Source organism: Hylobates moloch, unplaced genomic scaffold (genome assembly GCF_009828535.3).
Source record: "Hylobates moloch isolate HMO894 unplaced genomic scaffold, HMol_V3 SCAFFOLD_5, whole genome shotgun sequence".
NCBI classification, from domain to species: domain Eukaryota; kingdom Metazoa; phylum Chordata; class Mammalia; order Primates; family Hylobatidae; genus Hylobates; species Hylobates moloch.
The window spans coordinates 78190634-78212233 of record NW_026652280.1 but is presented as its reverse complement, the minus strand read 5'-3'; the positions used below and the strand labels follow the sequence as shown (position 1 = coordinate 78212233).

Below are 21600 nucleotides of genomic sequence, written 5' to 3'. Positions count from 1 at the left end.
GGATTGCTCTGTCAAATGGTAGTTTTGGAGAACATTCGTTGCTAAAGGAGCTCCTGCATTAATAAAACTTGTTTACAACAAGCCCATGAAAAGTTTGGGAGTAAGTGAGAGTTGCTTTCTATGACGATTGTCTTCTTGGCCAATCTTCTTGGGGCACTCTACCCTAATGTTCTATCTCATGGAACCCTGCCCTTCTAGTCTACTGTCATCCTAATCCCAGGGTTTACCTTGATCGTTTCTCTCTTCCTTTAAGTTAATAAAAATTTCCCCCCATCTCCTTCATTTCAGTTTGGCTCTCTGTGTGTTCTAAGGGTCTAGTTGTCTTTCCAGCAAAATTTTCTTTTTTTTTTTTTTGAGACAGGGTCTCACTCTTTCGCCCAGGCAGGAGTGCAGTGCGGCATTCATGGCTCGCTGCACTCTTGACTTCCCTAGGCTTAAGTGATCCTCCCAGCTCAGTATCCTGAGTAGCTAGGGCTACAGGTGTGTGCCACCATGCTCTGCTAATTTTTATATTTTTTGTAGAGATGGGGTTTTGCCATGTTGCCCAGGCTGGTCTGAAACTCCTGAGCTCAAGCAATCCACCCTCCCTGGCCTCCCAAGGTGCTGGGATTACAGGCATGAGCCAGCACACCCAGCCCTGTAGCAAACATTTTTATGTATTAAGAGAATCCTTTTAAGACAAAGTCTTAATCTTTGTAATGTAACCCAATTGTGATTTCTTAGCAGTGAATCTTACATGCGGAAGACATCACTTGAGTTTGTTCTTCATATTTTCTTCTTTCTGGGAGCAGAGTTTGATTTCATTCTCCAGGCTCCGTTGCAGTTAGGTGAGGCAATGTGACCAAGGGCTGACCAATGCATGTGGTCATAAGTAGTTCACACCACTTCCAGGACTGTCCCATAAAGACACACCCCTCCCTTCCCCATAATTCTTAATTTCTCTCCCTTTCTCTGTCTGCTGGATGCATGAACAGGATTATGAGGGTCTAGAGACTGTGGAGCATAAGACAGCATGAGCATATTCAGGTGAGGTGTCTCATGCCTGTAATTCTAGCATTTTGGGAGGCTGAAGTGGAGAGATCATTTGAGTCCAAGAGATTGAACCAGCCTGGGCAACTTAGTGAGACCTCATCTCTATGAAAAAAAAGATACAAAATTAGCCAGACATGGTGGTGCATGTCTGTAGTCCCAGCTATTCAAGAGGCTGAGGCAGGAGAATCGCTTATTCTTTTTTTTTTTTTTTTTTTAATTATACTTTAGGTTTTAGGGTACATGTGCACAATGTGCAGGTTTGTTACATATGTATCCATGTGCCATGTTGATTTCCTGCACCCATTAGCTCGTCATTTAGCATTAGGTATATCTCCTAATGCTGTCCCCGCCCCCCCCACCCCCCACCCCACAACAGTACCCGGAATGTGATGTTCCCCTTCCTGTGTCCATGAGTTCTCATTGTTCAATTCCCACCTATGAGTGAGAACATGGAGAATCGCTTATTCTTAATTCTCTCTCTTTTTCTCCATCTGCTGGATCATGGACAGGATTCTGAGGATCTAGAGAATGTGGAGCCCAAGACGGAAGAAGCCTGCATTTCTGAATGACAGTGTGGCACTGTGCCTTCTTTCTGCAGACCAGCATTGGCCTGTGACATGAGCAATAAGTAAACTTTTGTTATGGCTAACTACTTAGACTGTGGACATTTTTGTTGCAATGGTTGGCCTACTCTGATTGATAAATGTGTGCCAGCTGCTATGGCTTGAGCTTTATCATAGTGGGGAACACAGTATGGTGAAGTCAATAGATCTTAGCAGAATATCAGCTGGATTGTCAGATAAATCTTTTCCTAGCACTATCCCTGTCTCTTTCACAACAGAGACTGGCAAATTCTCAGGTTCACTAATTAAACTATCATCCTTTCTATACCCTTTATTTACCTTCTAATAGATTGAGTGGCACAGGTAAAGGAGTGGTGAGACCCCTGTGTACAGAAACAGTGGGAAATTTGGATCTGGCTAATCCTGCTATATAAGGGGGAGTCAGTTGCTTCCCATGCGAGAGCTTGGCATCTGCCTTTGCTCATTTTTTTCTCAAAATCAAAGGAACTGTCCACAGCCTTAACAGTGATTCTTCTTCTTCTTTTTTTTTTTTTTTTTTGAGATGGAGTCTTGCTCTGTCACCCAGGCTGGAGTGCAGTGGTGCAATCTTGGCTCACTGCAACCTCTGCCTCCCAGGTTCAAGCGATTCTCCTGCCTCAGCCTCCCGAGTAGCTGGGATTACAGGCACTCACCACTACACCTGGCTAATTTTTGTATTTTTAGTAGAAATGGGGTTTCACCATGTTGGTCAAGCTGGCCTTGATCTCCTAACCTCGTGATCCACCCGCCTCGGCCTCCCAAAGTGCTGGGATTACAGGCGTGAGACACCGCGCCCGGCAACAGTGATTCTTCTTTATGAACACTCTCACTAACAGCATTATTTCCTTCTCCTAGGAGGAAATTATGTCCTTGAAGTGAATTGGGGATCCTCTCTCCTCAACAGAAATCATGGGCTTGCATTGTTCAGGTGGTCATAAATGGAGTTATTCTTCCCAACTTTTCTTTTAAAGGTCCAGTACCAGTATTCACCCTAAGAGTGTATTACGCCATGGCTGCACTGAGTTCACTGTTACATAAATGTGGCACAATCTCGCCTCATTTTCTTCCTTTGCACATGCTGGTTTCTTTTTGTCTTTTCTTTTCTATTTTTTTGACAGTGTCTTGATCTGTCGCTCAGGCTGGAGTGCAGTGAAGTGAACATGGCTCACTGCAGTCTCAATCTCTCCTGCCTCAGTCTCTCGAGTAGCTGGGACTACAGGCGTGCACCATCATGTCTGGCTAATTTTTATTTATTTATTAATTATTATTATTTTTGGACAGAGTCTTGCTCTGTTGCCCAGGCTGGAGTGCAGTGGTGTGATCTCGGCTCACTGCAAGCTCCGCCTCCCAGGTTCATGCCATTCTCCCACCTCAGCCTCCCCAGTAGCTGGGACTACAGGCACCCACCACCACGCCTGGCTAATTCTGTTTTTGTATTTTTAGTAGAGATGGGCTTTCACCATGTTAGCCAGGATGGTCTTGATCTCCTGACCTTGTGATTCACCCGCTTTGGCCTCCCAAAGTGCTGGGATTACAGGCATGAGCCACCGCGCCTGGCCTATTATCATGATTTTTTGTAGAGATGAGGTTTCACTAAATTGCCCAGGCTGGTCTTGAACTCTTGGGCTCAAGTGATCCCTCCACCTCAGCCTCCCAAAGTGCTAGGATTACAGGCATAAGACACCTCATGTGGATGTGTACATGTTGTTTTCTTTGCTTGGATTGTTCTTTTCTGATCTTTTTCCCCTTGAAAATGTCTACTGGCTGTTAAATGTCTTTGGAAACTCTCAAGTAATATTGTGGCTACAGTTTCCCTAGCACTTTGTTTATTTATTTTTAATTTTTTTTTAATTTTTTTGAGATGGAGTTTCACTCTTGTTGCCCAGGCTGGAGTGCAATGGTGCAATCTCAGCTTACTTCAACCTCTGCCTCCCAGGTTCAAGTGATTCTCCTGCCTCAGCCTTCCAAGTAGCTGGGATTACAGGCATGCATCACCATGCCCAGCCTATTTTTCTTTGTATTTCTAGTAGAGACTGAGTTTCTTCATGTTGGTCAGGCTGGTCTCGAACTCCCGACCTCAGGTCATCCGCCCGCCTCGGCCTCCCAAAGTGCTGGGATTACAAGTGTGAGCCACCACGCCTGGCCTGTTTATATTTTTTAAAAAGTATTTTGGGTTATGCCTCCAGGAAGGTGACTACATTTAATCTTTTTACAGCAATCTGAATCCCAGTACTTTAAGGCATATAGTGTATGCTCTATAAAAATTTGTGGAATGAATAATTGAAAGTGAGTAGGGAAAGACTTGAGCAGATTTTGTCTTAAAGCAGTATCATCCACGTGGTCCCCAGCGTATACAATCAAATAACTTCTTTTAGGACTCGATGGTGGCCATAGGTATCTCTTTATTTTGGGCATGAACATGCTCTTTTCCCATTTTGAGAAAGTGAAATTTAACGTCTATCTTTAAATATGGGTACTATCTTATCCTGGTTGAATTAAAAACCTTTTCTGAATGTCCTAGCCATTTCTTTAGTTTCCTCATGGCCAACTTCTTTTCCTGATGTCTCAGCGTGTAGATTATAGGATTGAGTAAAGGGGAGATGACAGTGAAGGTGACAGAGATGGCGGTGTCTGTGGGGAGGGCAGTGAAGGGCCGGGCATAGACATAGATGCAGGGCACGAAATGCAGGGTCACCACAGTGATGTGGGAGGTGCAGGTGGAGATGGCTTTCCTCCTGCCATCCCCAGTGTGAGACCTCAGCATCATCAAGATGACTGTGTAAGATATGAGGAGAAAGAAGAATATAAACCAACTGATTAACCCATTATTTGGAATCATCAGGAGCTCCAGAGTGAAGGTGTCAGTGCAGGCAAGTTTGAGGACCTGGGGGACATCACAGTAGAAAGTGTCAAGAACACTGGGTCCACAGAAAGGGAATGGGAGCAATAGAGAAATTTGCGCTATGGAGTGGACAAAGCCCCCCACCCAGGAAGCCACGACGAGGCCTGTGCATCGCCTTCTACTCATGATGGTCATATAGTGCAGGGGCTTGGAGATGGCTATGTAGCGGTCAAACGCCATCACAGAGAGAGAAAAAACGTCTGCTACCCCAGAAGGTGGAAGAAGAACATCTGAGTGACACAACCACTGAAGGAGATGGTTTTTTTTTTTTTTTTTTTTTTTTTTTTTCTCTGTCGCCCAGGCTGGAGTGCAGTGGCGCTATCTCGGCTCACTGCAAGCTCCGCCTCCCGGGTTCATGCCATTCTCCTGCCTCAGCCTCTCCGAGTAGCTGGGACTACAGGCGCCCGCCACCACGCCCGGCTAATTTTTTGTATTTTTAGTAGAGACGGGGTTTCACCGTGGTCTCGATCTCCTGACCTCGTGATCCGCCTGCCTCGGCCTCCCAAAGTGCTGGGATTACACTCTGATAGATCAGGACCTTAGGAGCTGTGATGGAGGAAAAGCAGATGTCAAGAATAGACAGGTGGCAGAGCAGGAAGTACATGGGTGTGTGAAGGTGAGATTCACAGGTAACTGTAACCATGATGAGGAGGTTTCCCATTAGAGTTGTCATGTACACCAAAAACAGGAAGATAAATAAGACCCAGCTCAGTTCTCGGGACTGAGTAATTCCCAGAAAGATAAATTCTTTCACTGTGGTGTAATTTCTCTGATCCATTGACTCACAAATCCTTTATCAGGTTCATCTCTGAAAGAAATAATAGTGCAGTTAAATAATATTGATATGTCCTAAAATCTAGTGTTGTCTTTTCACTTACGTTTTGGCTCAGAATTAGGAGGAAGTTCTTTTTCCTATGCACTCACTGTGTCTGCAAGTCAGTATGCCACCACTGGATGAAAGATTACCCAGGTTTTTGATTCAGTCATCCAAGGAGACAAAGTTCTCTCACTGCTGCTGCTGAAACAGAGGTTGCAAGTCCGTGAATCTATTCAATTGTACTTTCACTATAAGATCTGACACTTAAAATAATAAATAATAGGAAGAAATCTGAATATATGAAGAATTTCTGTTCATAAAAGCATCATTATGAGAATTCAAAGATAACCTGCAAATGGAGCAAGATATTTACAATACATTTATCTGAGAAATGACTCATGTTCAGAATATATAAAGAGCCTCCACAAATCAGTAAAAATGCTGGACGACCCAACCTCAAAATGGCAAAAGATTGAAACCAATACTTCACAAAAGGGATATCCAAATGCCAATTCAACTTCATTAGTTATAGCAATAAGCCACAATATACACGCCAGAATGGCTAAATTGAAAAAGATAAAAGCTGAAAAGATGAAAAAGTGGTGGTGAAGATGTGGAACAGTTGGAACTCTAATACACTGCTAGTGGGTGTGTAAAATTGGTATAATCACTTTGCTATTTGATTATCTCTGCTAAGACTATATATAGATATAGTTTTATATATACATAGGAGGATATCTATATATCTACATGTATGCTGATATATCTCTTTTAAAGGATCTATCTGTATATCATTACCTATATATCTCCTAAGGACATATTTCTACTTCTAGGAAATATGTACATATGTTCATCAAAAGACATGTCCTAGAATATTCATAGCAGCACTGTTATTTTTTATTTTTTTTGAGACAGGGTCTCACTCTGTCACCCAGGCTGGAGTGCAGTGGTGAGCTTATAGCTCACTGTAGCCTCAAACTCCTGAGCTCAAGCGATCCTCCCACCTCAGCCTCTCTAGTTGTTGGGACTTACAGGTGCCTGTCACCACACCTGAATGATTTTTTCTTTTTATTTATTTTTTTATGCTGGAATAATTTTTAATTTTTTTTATAGAGTTGGGGTCTCCCTATGTTACCCAGGCTGGTCTCAAACTCCTGGCCTCGGGTGATCTTCCTACTTTGGCCTCTTAAGGTTGATTACAAGCATGAGCCACCACACCTGACCAGTAGCACTGATTATAACTTCTTCAAACTGGAAAATGACTCAGAAATCCATCAACAGTAGAAAAGATAAATAAATTGTGTTATGTTCACACAATACGATACAGTAATGAGAATGATTTACGCTATACGTAATAATATAAGTGAATCCCACAAACATAGTGTTGTGCTAAATAATCCAGGGACCATAGAGTATGCACTCTTCCATTTTATTCATATGTACAAAACTGAAGGGAGCCTAAGGGAGGCTTCTGGGTGCTGGTAATATTCCATTTCTTGATCTGGGTGCTGATTTACACCAGCAGGCATATTCTGCTGGTGTAAAAGCATTCACTGAGTTGGCCGGGCATGGTGACTCACGCCTGTAATCCCAGCACTTTGGGAGGCTGAGGCGGGTGGAGGCCTGGCCAACATAGTAAAACCCCGTCTCTACTAAAAATACAAAAATTAGCTGGGCATGGTGGCATGCGCCTGTAGTCCCAGCTACTTGGGAGGCTGAGGCAGGAGAATCACTTGAACACAGGAGACAGAGGTTGCTGTGGGCTGAGATCACGCCACTGCACTCCAGCCTGGTGACAGAGCGAGACTCTGTCTCAAAAAAAAAAAATTCATTGAGCTGTACATGTATGTGCGTTTTTCTGTATGTTAGCATATTACACTTCAGTATGAAGTTTTAAATAACAAACATAACACTTATCATTTATAACACTTTAATCTCATGTTTAAAGAATGAATTACATTTAAAGCAAAATTTAATGGACCACTCACTTTTGTAACAGTTACTTTTATACTTACATGGTTATAGTCTTCACCAGCTATCATCTGAGAGTAAACTTTTTGTTGGGTTGTTGTTTTTTTGAGACGGGATCTCACTCCCGTTGCCTAGGCTGGAGTGCAGTGGTGCAGTCGTGGCTCACTGCAACCTCCGCTTCCTGGGCTCAACTGATCCTCCCACCTCAGCCTCCCCAGTAGCTGGGACTACAGGTTGTACCACCATGCCTGGCTGTTTTTTTTTTTGCATTTTTACAAAAAGACTGAGTTTCACCACGTTGCTCAGGCTGGTCTCAAACTCGTGGGCTCAAGTGAACCACCTGCTTGGACCTCCCAAAGTGCTGAGATTACAGGCACGGGCCACTGTGACCAACCCAAGAGTTACCGTTTTATTTTTTACTCACGTATGGATTTGAGGTGTTCTTAAATTTTTGTGTTATGTAGGTGACCGTGGTGTCCACACATAGTTCTTTCTCTGATTCTGGCTTTAATTTCTCTATTTCTTTTTTCCATTTTACTCTTCTAAACTTAGGGAAAAAAGTCCTTAAAAGACTATGCTTCCCTAAGCAGCACTCTTTCTTTTACTCATACGGAAAAATAAGAGCTCTCTTTCCCATTCCCTTGGTATTTATTCAGATTCTCTCAATCACCTCCCAAGGTATTTATGTCAACAATATGGGGTGGCAAGAATAAATGTTCAGAATAATCATCACAGATTTCAAGTCTCCAGAATCCTTGAAGGAAGAACTCCCTACATTGTACTTATCAGGGCTGGAAAGTGAAGGAATCATCCAAGAAGGTACCTTTGGTTAATCTGGAATGCAGATACGTATTTTAGTAAATGACAGCATCCCACTCTAGGAACTTTCTTTTGGATATTGCAATGATCAGTCAATGGTTTTCAAATCTTCTGCTCAGGAAACCACTGCGACAAGCCTAAGAGTGTCCCATATCACCTGTCCTCTCCCTCCCTCCCCTCTTCCTTTCTCCTGTTCTTCAGTTTTTTCCTATATTCTTTCTTATTTCCTTCCTCTATGTATGATTTCCATAACACGAAGGTGGTCTTTTTGAGGGAAAGGTGACTCAAATATAGATTCTTTCCTTAAGAAGTTTACAGTTAAGATAGAAAGATGGGCTGGGTGCGGTGGCTCATGCCTGTAATCCTAGCACTTTGGGAGGCCGAGGCAGGCAGATCACCTGAGGTCAGGAGCTCTAGACCAGTCTGGCCAACATGGTGAAATCCTGTCTCTACTAAAATACAAAAATTAGCTAGGCATGGTGGTTGGCGCCTATAATCCCAGCTAAGTGGGAGGCTGAGGCAGGAGAATCACTTGAACCTGGGAGGTGGAAGTTGCAGTGAGCCCAGATGGCGCCACTGCACTCCAGCCTGGGTGACATGGAGACTCCGTCTCGAAAAAAAAAAGAGTGGGTGGGGAAATGAATAAAGAAATACAGTTTCACGTGTCTAGCAATGTCAGAATAAAGATAATGAGGATTTCTTAAAAATCATCCAAAAGGCTGTAATCTCAGCACTTTTGGAGGCTGAGTCGGGCAGATCACGAGGTCAGGAGATCGAGACCATCCTGGCTAACACGGTGAAACCCTGTCTCTACTAAAAATACAAAAAAAATTAGTTGGGCGTGGTGGCGGGCACCCGTAGTCCCAGCTACTTGGGAGGTTGAGGCAGGAGAATGGCGTGAACCCGGGAGGCGGAGCTTGCAGTGAGCAGAGATTGCGCCACTGCACTCCAGCCTGGGTGACAGAGTGAGACTCTGTCTCAAAAAAAAAAAAAAAAAAAGGAAAAAAAATCATCCCAAAGGGGACCCTTCTTTGGAAACAAGCTTATCAAATATCTTGGACAGAGCCTGCAAACTGAGAGTTCCCCCCATACCCCAGCATCCCATTGAGCAAATTCTTCCTCATTCTCTACATTAAGTTGACTTTCTAGGATGCCACACATATCATGGTTTTCTCTTTTCCAATTTTGAAAATCCCTTACTCTTGATTGAATCCCTAAAACTTTTACTAGAAGCATTATTCATATTCAGTGGTACATGAAGGCACAGACAATCTTGTCATTAAAACATCTTACTCAGTTCCTCCAAAATTTCATTCCCAGTCAAGAGGCAAAACTGCATCTACTAAACACAGGAATTACTGCCTTCAAAGGCTGTTTTTCCAAGGCAGTCATCCTCCTGAGAGCTGGTGATGTCAGCACCTTCTCAACTACCTTTAATAAACTTTGAACCTCAATGTCCCAACTAAAATACAGCCACATTTCCTGAAGCCAACTGACCGTCTTCCTATATTTTGCAAGCCACACTTTCCCTCTTTCTAATAGTGAAAAACTACCTCTTTTCTTTGCTTCTTAAGAGTCTTGGCTTCTATAGGAACATTCTACACATTTGCAGCATTTCTCAAAATTAAGCACGAACAGCTTTTCAGTTTCAGAAGTTCATAGGCACTAACACTAACTGCTGGTTTAATCTTTAAGTGGGAAATTGATCCACTTATGCCCCAGCTGCATTTTAGAAGAAGCAGGTACTGGGGAAATTCTCTGTTTAATGTAAAGCCTACCTCAAAGTGAGTAATTTTCTTATCTTCTTTCCTCAGATGGGAAAAGGCAACCTCAGGTAATTACAGTATTCTGACTCTTTTCTGCCTTACTACGTTTTGGCCACCTGTATTAGTCTCCAGCCACAGCCCAATATAGGAATTAGCAAAGGGAATATTATTAGGTATGAATGTGGAAGCTGAGTGGCCAATATAATATGCTACAATACAACTCAGGAGTTCCTTTGGGAGTCATTAAAATGTCACCAAGTGCTCTCTGTCTTGTACTCTCTCTCTTTTGTTCTCTCTCCCTCTTTCTCATTTTTTCTCTGTTCTCTCTCATACATATATGCAGAGGCACCAGTGCACTCAGGACATACCCTTTCCTCTAGAGGAAGCACATGAGACAGTGCATTTTCCTCTTTGGCTCAGGAAGATAGTGTTTTGTTAAACCACACCAATGACTGTGCAGTCTTCCTCTTGACCAAAGTCACTTTGCCTGCAATCAGCTAGGAAATGAAACTTAAATAAATAAAAAAGTAACAATGAAAAATTCAAAGCTCTGTGGCCACTGTCAGAGCAGCTCTCAGAGACTGTATAGATTTATATGTGCATTTTCTATTTATTTATTTATTCAGATGCAGTTTCGCTCTTGTTGCCCAGGCTGAAGTTCAATGGTGCAATCTTGGCTCACTGCAACCTCTGCCTCCTGGGTTCAAGCAATTCTCCTGCCTCAGCCTCCCAAGTGGCTGGGATTACAGGCGCCTGCCACCACACCTGGCCAATTCTGTATTTTTAATAGAAGTGGGGCTTCACCATGTTGGTCAGGCTGTTCTCAAACTCCTGACCTCAGGTGATGCAACTGCCTTTGCCTCCCAAAGTGCTGGGATTACAAGCGTGAGCCACGGCACCTGGCCACATTTTCTGTTTAAAGCAACATGTACATTGTCCCAGGACATTTTTTTTTCTTTAAACAGTGTCTCGCTCTGTTGTCCAGGCTGGAGTGGTACTGTGGCATGATCCCAACTCACTGCAACCTCTGCCTCCTGGGTTCAAGTGATCCTCCTGTCTCAGCCTCCCAAGTGGCTGAGATTACAGGCGTGAGCCACTGCGCCCCATCAGCCCCCAGAGTTATTTTAACCTACATCTCTGAAATGTATAGCTCACTTTAGGTAAAGCTCTTGATATACATCAACTCAGTTACTTCATAGTTATTTTATGTTATTTTTTCATGTGTACCCAGAGATATTCACTATGAAAACATTTGATTTGGGGAGCACATACATAAAAGAGCAGTTTGAAAGCCACATGTGTGCCCAGAGTCAGTTGACTTTTCTACAGTTCTTAGCAGCAGAGCTTAAAAAATAGTGAAAGCATACAACAATCATTTCACAATGTATATGTATAATAAAACATCACATTGTACTGTGCACTGTAAATATATACAATTTTTATTTATTGATGACAGCTGCTTGGGAGGCTGAGGCAGGAGAATTGCTGGAACCCGGGAGGCAGAGGTTGCAGTGAGCCAAGATCGTGCCACTGCACTCCAGCCTGGGTGACAGAGCAAGACTCCATCTCAAAAAATAAAAATAAAAATAAAAACTAGGCTGGGTGCGGTGGCTCACGCCTGTAATCCTAACACTTTGGGAGGCTGAGGTGGGTGGATCACCTGAGGTCAGGAGTTTGAGGCCAGCCTGGCCAACATGTTGAAACTCCATCTCTACTAAAAATACAAAAATTAGCTGGTATGGTGGCGTGTGCCTGTAATCCCAGCTACCTAGGAGGCTGAGACAGGAGAATCATTGGAACCCAGGAGGCGAAGCCTGCAGTGAGCTGAGATCATGCCACTGCCCTCCAGCCTAGGTGACAAAGCAAGACTCCATCTCAAAAAACAAACAATAAAACAAGACAAACAAAAACTAGTAAAAACTAATTTAAGTGGGAAAAATGCTGCTCAACTTGTGATTTTATGTCACTGCCGATAAGTGTTTGTGTGATCAGATGCAATTGCTTTTTCTGTCCTGAGTTATTGAATCAGGTTATGTTGCATGTTTAGACACGGTCATGAGGAAGTCAACAGGGACAATGATATGCCAAGAGTTCCTGGGTTCTTGATCTCTTGGGATTATGTTTCTTAATCAGGCCCTATAGATCTGTGGAGTCATCTGATTCTGATATAGAGATAAAAACTTGATCTGAGTGAGTCACAAGAGTTAGGAAGGAAAGAAAAGGGCAAAGGATGGATTTGCGTGAAATGGGCTATTAAGTGGCTTGTAGTGTGTATTTTTCACAGGCAATTTCATAAAGAAAAGTCTAGGGACTCTTGAGACCAAAGCTACTTGGGCAAAGGTAGCAAGACCCTGTGAATAGTGATTTGGCAAGTGTGACTTTTTATTGGAATCTGTTTGCTTGCAGAAGTAAGTTAATATTGTAAGAAGTTAGATTTTGTTGATCAGGTGACAGGAAGTGGCAAACATTTGAGCCAGTTAGTTCATGAATGCTTATAGGGCCAGGCCAGATCCAATGAGGGACTTAAGTTTGTCTTCAACATTCACTATCCTTCAACATTCATTATCCTTTGGCTAATTTACTCTCCTTGGGCTCACTGTTGCATCCCATGGGGCCTGTCCTTTTGACTACTCTATAAGCCAGGGTTTATTTTTGACCCATTATCTTCTTTTGATATTAAATTCTCCTGTGCTGTTTCTGTCATCAGCTTCAGGGTGACTTTTTTTTTTCTTGAGACAGAGTCTCGCTTTGTCACCCAGGCTGGAGTGCAGTGTCACAACTTGCCTCACTGCAACCTCCGCCTCCCAGGTTCAAATGATTCTCCTGCCTCAGCCTCCTGAATAGCGGGGATTACAGGTGCCCACCACCACGCCTGGCTACTTTGTGTGTGTGTGTTTTTAGTAGAGATGGGGTTTCACCATGTTGGGCAGGCTGGTCTTGACCTCCTGACCTCAGGTGATCTGCCCTCCTTGGCCTCCCAAAGTGCTGGGATTACTGGCATGAGCCACTGCACCCTCCCAGGGCGACTCTTTAAGCCTTATAAATAACAAGCAAACCTATTGTCACGTTTTGATAATAGAAAGCTAGACATTTTAACATGATAGATGTTTTGAACTCAATATACATTTTCATGTTTTCTACTCAACCAGTTTTTTATCTAAAAATGAGGAGTATGGGTCATATGGGAGAAGGGTGTGACAGGCCAATGGGAAACAGAAGGTGTGTTAGGTAAAGCAATAAAGGTGATATTAATAATGCCATTTATCTTTGGTTGCATATTTATTCTCTGCCAGGTATCATGTATTTCATGTATACCATCTCATTTTGTCCTTTACAACAACCTCATGAGATGGATATTATAACGAGAATCTTTGTGTAGGTGAGCTATGACCTTTGGAGAGAGAGGTGAAATAACTTGCTCAAGACTGCACAGCTGGTGGATGGCAGAGATAGGATTCATACTTAGGTCTGTATGATTCTGAAATTAGAACTTTCATCCACCATGCTTTACTGCTCTCCCAGATAATAACACTAGCCTATACTGCCTCTTCACAAATACCAGAAGTTTGAAAAAATAGACCGAGTAGAGCTTTTTCTTCTTTAACTCTCCCATTCTCTCTCTTTCCAGTGAAAAGAAATGTGAATTCTCAATGGTGAGGCCAAGGCAAAACTGACCCTTGTAAGGCTGCAACTGGAAAATCGGTCCTTTGATGGTAGAGATAGATTGCTTCATGTGTGTGGTTTCTGAAGTTTTGCCTTTATCCAAACTCATCATGAGAATGTCTGGCATGTCTAGTTCTGCATTAAGATACATACCTTTAGGCCATGATGAGAAATCTTCCCAAGCCTCATCAATCTTGGTAGGAATCCAGGAGGATAACAATTATGTTCCTATGAAGTTCTCAGTAGCTCATTAGCCCACTTTAGTTTAACTCAGCAGAGGCCAATTTCTCCATCTGCAATAGGCCATACATACCCACATATATGTACGCCAGAGGCATTGATCATGAGATCCTTCTGGAACAGGATTATAGTTTGATATAGACAGGTCCAACAATGTAATAAATTACATTCATGTGGTGGAAGAACAATGGGTTGGGCATCTGAAGATGTCTCTGTAATTAACTTAATATAAGACCTTGAACACATCACTTTATCTCTCTGGGCTGTTATTTCCTTATCTTCTGAAAAAAATATTGGACTTAATCATCTTATCTGCCTGCCATATAGCTGTCTTGATTGACATAAGGTTACTTGGTCTTTGGAAAAATAACAGTCAGTTCACTCCTATAACACTAGTTACTTCACGCTGCACAGAAGCTTGGGTTATCAGTTATCTACTAACTTAAATAGGAAGACAAATTGTTCGTAGTGAGTATAGTTGGTTTGCTGACAATGTATCTGATTATGTAAATGTGAATTCATGGGAAAAATTATATAAGGTGTCCTTGGTGATGAAGAGCTGAATTTGTTCTCTTTTCTTTTCTTTTTTTTTTTGAGATGGAGTCTCACTGTGTTGCCAGGTTGGAATGCAGTGGCATGATCTCGGCTCACTGCAACCTCCGCCTCCTGGGTTCAAGTAATTCTCCTGCCTCAGCCTCCCGAGTAGCTGGGACTACAGGCGCCCGCCACCATGCCTGGCTAATTTTTTGTATTTTTAGTAGAGACGGGGTTTCACCATGTTAACCAGGATGGTCTCGATCTCCTGACCTCGTGATCTGCCCGCCTCGGCCTCCCAAAGTGCTAGGATTACAGGCCTGAGCCACTGCACCCGGCCTCTTTTTTTTTTGAGACGGAGTCTTGCTCTGTCGCCCAGGCTGGAGTGCAGTGGTGCAATCTCGGCTCACTGTAAGCTCCGCCTCCCAGGTTCACGCCATTCTCTCGCCTCAGCCTCTCCGAGTAGCTGGGACTACAGGTGCCCGCCACCACGCCCGGCTGATTTTTTGTATTTTTAGTAGAGACGGGGTTTCACCGTGGTCTCGATCTCCTGACCTCGTGATTCGCCCGCCTTGGCCTCCCAAAGTGCTGGGATTACAAGCGTGAGCCACCGCGCCCAGCCTTTTTTTCTTTTTTTGAGATGGAGTCTTGCTGTGTTGCCAGGCTGGAACGCAGTGGCACGATCTTGGCTCACTGCAACCTCTGCCTCCCAGGTTCAAGTAATTCTCCTGCCTCAGCCTCCTGAGCACCTGGGACTACAGGTGCACACCACCATGCCCAGCTAATTTTTGTATTTTTAGTAGAGACAGGGTTTCACCATGTTGGCCAGGATGGTCTCGATCTCTTGACCTCACGATCCACCCGCCTTGGCCTCCCAAAGTGCTGGGGTTGCAGCTGTGAGCCACTGTGCCTGGCCTGGATTTGTTTTCTATGCCCTTTCAGAAGGCACGAGTCTTCTCTTCACTCTTCTCATGGCTGACTTCATTTCCTGGTTCCTCAGAGTGTAGATCAAAGGGTTCAGCAGAGGGGAGATGACAGTGAAGGTGACAGAGATGGCCTTATCTTTGGGGAGGGCAGTGAAGGGCCGGGCATAGACATAGATGCAGGGCACGAAATGCAGGGTCACCACAGTGATGTGGGAGGTGCAAGTGGAGATGGTTTTCCTCCTGCCATCTCCTGCCTGAGACCTCAGCATCATTAGGATGACTGTGTAGGACACAAGCAGGAAGATAAACCACAGGGTAGTGACCAGGCCATTGTTGGAAATCATCAACAGCTCAAGAGCAAAAGCGTCAGTGCAAGCGAGTTTGAGGACCTGGGGGACATCGCAGTAGAAAGTGTCAAGAACATTGGGTCCACAGAAAGGGAGAGGCAGCAACAGGGAGATCTGCACGATGGAGTGGACAAAGCCCCCCATCCAGGAGGCAGAGATGAGGGCAGTGCATCGCCCTCTACTCATGATGGTCACATAATGCAGGGGCTTGGAGATGGCCACGTAGCGGTCAAACGCCATCACAGAGAGAGAAAAAATGTCTGCCCCACCAAAGAGGTGGAAGAGAAATATCTGTGTCATGCAGCTTGTATAGGATATGGTCTTTTTCTTTGACAGAAGGTCCAGCAAGACTTTAGGAGCAGTTATGGAGGAGAAGCAGATGTCAAGGATGGCTAGATTGCAGAGCAGGAAGTACATGGGGGTGTGAAGGCGAGACTCACAGGTCACAGTGACGATGATGAGGAGGTTTCCCAGCAGAGTTGTCACGTACACAATACATAAAAAAAGAAACAAGACCAAACTCAGGTCTTGGGATTGAGTAAGTCCCAGAAATATAAATTCTTTTACTCTGGTGACATTTCTCAACTCCATTGAATCGTGTTTTCTCTTTCCTGAATATCTTGGAAAAAATGATGTTACTTCAGAAAGTGTTTACTCTCTCTTAATAGATTCAAGTATTAGGTCTGAAAACTTGTGAGATATTACCACCACATGAATTACAATTTCAAGTTTATCGCCAATGCGTGTAAAATGACATCTTATTACACGATCATGCATACACTTATATAAATTACAATTTAAAAAAATGTATAAAAATTCATAAAAATAATGTTCCAGTTATTCAAGATACTTAGAACATTATTCAAGATAAACAGAGGGGGATATTAACTATTTAGAAAGAGACTATTGTGGCATGGGAAATATAAAAATGGGATTAGTTTGTTGTGTGAGTAAGGCAGTGCTTACTTTGTGTGACTAGAACACCTTGAGTTTCAAAGCGCTGAGGATTTTGTTGTTTTTTCCCAGACTGGATGCTCCATTTAAATGGTTCTAAGACTGCCTGTCTGCAAAGAGGCCCCCCACTGGATTGAATTGTACGCAAGCAGCACCCCTCCCTTCTTAAATCACAAACTTATTTCCATGAGAAATTATAAAATGTTTAAGCCGTAAAATTCATTTCTATTGCTCTATTCTTCTCTAAGGGGACGTCTTTGTTTCTTTCTTTACTTTAATCTACTTTAGGTACTGAACCCCCTGGGTGGTGAATAGCTCCTTAGCTATGGAAATAAAAATAGTATTCAGAGCTTCTCTTCTGTTGTTTCAATTTCTTTCTTAAAAAATAATTTTTGTCGAGCTATCATTGACAAACCATAGACTGCACATATTTGAATTCACACTTCGATAATTTTTTTTTTTTTTGAGACAGAGTCTTACTCTGTTGCCCAGGCTGGAGTGCAGTGGCACGATCTCGGCTCACTGCAACCTCTGCCTCCTGGGTTCAAGTGATTCTCCCGCCTCAGCCTCCCGAGTGGCTGGGATTAAAGGCACGTGCCACCAAGCCTGCCTAATTTTTGTATTTTCAGTAAAGACGGGGTTTCACCATATTAGCCCGGCTGGTCTCAAACTCCTGACCTTGTGATCCGCCCACCGCGGCCTCCCAAAGTGCTGGGATAACAGGCGTGAGCCACTGCTCCTGGCCGATAAGTTTTGACATATATACCTGTGACACCATCTCTATAGTTAAGAGAGTGAATATATCTATCACCCAGAAAATGTCCTCGTGCCCCTTTGTAGCCTGCCCCCTTTACCCTTCCTTGTCCAGGCAACCACGGATCTGCTTTCTGTCATTATACATTAGTTTGTATTTTCTACAATATTCTATAAGTGAAATTCTACTATGTGTATTTTCTTCTTGTCTGCCTTCTTTCAACCATGAAATTCATCCATTGTTTTGTGTGTACTGCTATTTTGTTCCTTTCTATTGTATGAATATACCACAGTTTGCTTATCCACTCACTTGTAGGTGAACATTTGGGTTATTCGTGGCTTTTGAATATTACCCATAAAGCTGCTATGAACATTCACGTTTGGGTCTTTGTGTGGACATATGTTTTCAGTTCTCTTGGGTAAGTAGCTAAGAGTGGAATGGTTGTAACTTTTAACATTCAATAGTATGAGAACAAACAACCCAATTAAGCAACAAGAACAAATTATTTTAACGAAATGAAGTCACTAAAAGAAGTTAAAAAAAAAAGAAGAGAAAAAAGGACAAATTATTTGAACAGACACTTCAGCAAGAAGACACTGAGATAGCAAATAAGCACATGAAAAGGCTCAACATCATTTATCACCAGAAAATATAAATTAAAACCACAGTATAATTTAAAAATAGTATACATTAGAGTCACTAGAATGAAAAAGATTGATATATCAAGAATGGACAAAGATGTAGATGAACGGAAGTCCGGTGGGAATGTAAAATGGTACAATCACTTTTGAAAATAGTTTGGGAGTTTTTTTTTTTATTTTATTTTAAATGGAGTCTTGCGCTGTCACCCAGGCTGGAGTGCAGTGGCACAATCTTGGCTCACAGCAACCTCTGCCTCCCGGGTTCAAGCGATTCTCCCACCTCAGCCTCCCAAGTAGCTGGGATTACAGGCTCCCACCATTATGCCCAGCTAATTTTTGTATTTTTAGTAGAGGCAGGGTTTCACCATGTTGGCCAGGCTGGTCTTGAACTCCTGACCTCAGGTCATCCACCCGCCTTGACCTCCCAAAGTGCTGGGATTACAGGCATGAGCCACCGCGCCTGGCTGGTAATTTTTTAAAAAACTGTTACACATACACTTACCTTATAACTGTGTTGCTTTTGAATTCCTTTCTTTCTTTCTTTTTTTTTTTTTTGGGTAACTCTTTGAAATGGGCCTTATTTTCTTTCTTCCTAGTTTATCTCCTTTTTCTTTCCATAATTAGAAAGAAATGAAGGGCAAAAGTCCCTTTCTTCCCATTCTTTGGGTGTGTTCTCCAATTTAAATGAAGATATTTCTTCTCACTTAGTTCACTTTGTCTTCAAGTTTTCTTTCCTCTCTAGGCAATTTTGTCCAAAATCTATTTAATGGGTAAATCCAAAAACAAGCTGCCAAGAAGTATTCTACCTTCGAGGTAGATGCCTACTAGACTCTGGCACCACACAGCCTGTTCAAATCCCAGCTGAGTACTTACCGGTTGTGCTAACGTGAGCAAATTGCTTCATCCCTTGACCTCATTCTCTGTATCAGTAATTTGGAGATAATAGCATCTCCTTCATAAGACTTTAGTGAGGGTTAAATAAGTTAATCTATGTAGAGCATCAGTACTTAGAGCATTGCCTAATCTGTAATAAGTGTAATTATATGTGTGCTCCCTTAAAGACAACTCCAGGTTAATAATTCCCACACACAGCTTCTTCAATAAATATATTTCCAATATATTTATGGACATTCTTTTAGAGGAACTGCATGTTTCCCACACATGTGTCCTCAACCACTTCATCAGAACGTTTGCTGTTTTGAAGGAATTAGGAGATATTTGCCTTCCAGTGGCCCAGAAAGTGGTGACAGTGTATGACAGTAAAAAGAGCTTGGTTTGGCTTCTTCTCTGACATCTTATTAGCAGACCAGAGAAACTGTTCAGTGCAAGGGCTCTGGGATCAAGACTCATCTGTGTTCAAGTCCTGGCTTTGCCACTGTGTGATTTGGGCAAGTGTATAACCTCATTGAGCCTCTATTTTTTCATCTGTAGGATGGGGATAATAATAATACTCACCTCACAGGGAAGTTATGAGGGTTGGAGAATTAACTTGTGTAAACTTCTCAGCATACGGGCTGGTTATCTGTCATGATTAGTGCTATGCTGGGTAACCCTAACAGTGAAGCCTCATCAGTAAATGGAGTGTATTGAACTAAATGGTAGCTATCAATCCTGATTAGCTTAAAGAGAGAGGAAATGGTCACTAGGAACACCAACTCAGTATGGTTACTAGAGATGTGAGGAAAACCAATTTAGTTATTAAACTCTTCAAAGGGACCCCCATGTAAATAGCACATTGTTTACGCACACATGGGTGGAAGGTAAACCATGTCCCAGACCCCAGGCCAGGACTATTGGTCCAAAAGAAATACATCTCATGTTCACAAACTGCCTTTGGTAATTTAAAGACAACATCCCCCAGCTTCTGCTCCACTCTTCTGCTACTTTTAATCCATCCAATTATTTAGCAAATATTGATAGAGTATGGGAAGAGTTCTAGGTTATTTGAGAGAAAGGAATATAATCTAAATGCAGTGGGAAAAGCATTGAAATCTAATAGTTACATGGGAGTGATCTAAGGACAGATGAAGAGCTGAGTGTGAGAAGAGGATGATTTCCAAATAAGAGGCTCAGTGAAGCTGTATGGAGGAAGTGGTGTTTATGTTTGGGATATACAGGAACAGGGAAAAAGGACATTCTGGCCTTAGGGGACTATTTAAATATATGAAAGTTGCTAATGAGTGGGAAGTTTGGCTGGAAAGAAAGGGTGCAAACATGACAGCATGGAAAGACAGAGAAAAGAAAATCATTGCCATCATAAGGTCTCAGAAAACAATACCCCATAATGAAGGCCTCAGAAGTAAAAGTTTTTCTCTGACCTTCTCCTGCCTTCCTGTGTCAGGTGGCTAGTCCTTCATTCTTCCCCAAGGTTAGCTGTAGAAACTACAATACCTCTTCCCTAAGGCAGGTCATGGAAACCAGAACCATTTTTCTCCAAAGCCAGCTATAAAACCTAAACATATTATTCTAACTTCCCCGTGACTCCACCTTTATGTGTAAGAGTTGGCCATAAATAAATTCTCAGGTCTACTTTGTTTGATTGTAGGTCATAAGAACCCCATTCCAGAGAGACAGAGAGAGAGAGAGAGTGAGCACTCCCTTATACCTAGGAGGAAGGAATTGCTGCACAGAGAGGCCAAATAGGATCTAAACAGACAGGACTTGCTGGGTTTCACTATTGCCCATTAGCATTAGATCATATCATTTTTTTAAATTTAAAATTTTTATTTTTATGCAGCGCTTCACTAAATTGCGTGCCATCCTGGTAAAGGGGCCATGCTAATCTCCTCTGTATTGTTCCACTTTTAGTATATGTGCTGCCAAAGCAAGTGATCATACCTTTTTTGTCCAATCATATTTCTACATGGCTGTCCACACCTTGTTGAACCTAAACATAAAAATGAACATTTTCCTTGCATCTTTGGGTCTTCATTCTGAAGGCTCCCATGTCATGTAAAACTATGATCAAATAAATTTGTATTCCTTTTCTCCTAATCGTCTGCCTTTTGTCAGCTGATTTTCAGTGAACTTTCAGAGGATGAAGGGGGAGTTTTCTCCTGTCCCCTACACTATAAACTTCTTGTTTCTGTGTTAGATCTAAATAAGGGTAGACAGGTGTTTATTGTCTGAGTCTCTCAACTTTTGTGAGCCTTTGTTACTGTAGGTTTAAGTTCAGGGTAAGAATCACCTCTGCTGATTTCAGCCTGAGAAGATTCGTCTAGAGAAAAGAAGACTGAGAAAAATCTCTTCTCTATACCATTCAAGAGGTCACAGAAAGCAAAAGCTGCCTTTTCCCCAATTCCAAATTGACCTCAACTCTTTCTCTCATTCCACAATGTACTCTTTGTTACTATTTCTAGCTTGTGCTGTCCATTACTAAAGGAAGGTTCTCCCAGAATGCAGCATCTTGTATACATATTACATTATTTGTAGTCATAGTGTATTTGTGAATCTTAATGATTACATCTAGATTTCAATTTTTCTTTTTCTTATTTCTCACTTTATGCATAAACACCCAGACACCCCAGGCACACACACACATGCAGACTTTTATTTTTTTACCTAAAATCTGCAATCTTCTTCCAAGAATTCCAACATCTTAAATAATGTCCACGTGAACCTCAGGAATCATC

The 21600-nt window shown here is 42.5% G+C and overlaps 2 protein-coding genes and 1 non-coding gene across 3 annotated transcripts; all 3 read right to left on the bottom strand.

Moving 5' to 3' along the window:
* Positions 1-4110: 4110 nt before the first annotated feature.
* Positions 4111-5314, bottom strand: LOC116467869 (olfactory receptor 4D9-like). Its single transcript, XM_032151509.1, is given in 3 exon segments — positions 4111-4742; positions 4745-4826; positions 5057-5314. Coding segments are annotated over 3 exon segments (972 nt in total).
* A 9960-nt stretch (positions 5315-15274) lies between these two features.
* LOC116468822 (olfactory receptor 4D11) lies at positions 15275-16210 on the bottom strand. The gene has a single exon (XM_032152961.1). It carries the CDS (start codon positions 16208-16210, stop codon positions 15275-15277), a length of 936 nt encoding a protein of 311 aa, XP_032008852.1.
* Positions 16211-20693: 4483 nt separating this feature from the next.
* LOC116469988 (U6 spliceosomal RNA) lies at positions 20694-20796 on the bottom strand. The gene has a single exon (XR_004248434.1). It is a non-coding gene; the product is annotated as a U6 spliceosomal RNA (small nuclear RNA).
* Between the last annotated feature and the right edge of the window lie 804 nt (positions 20797-21600).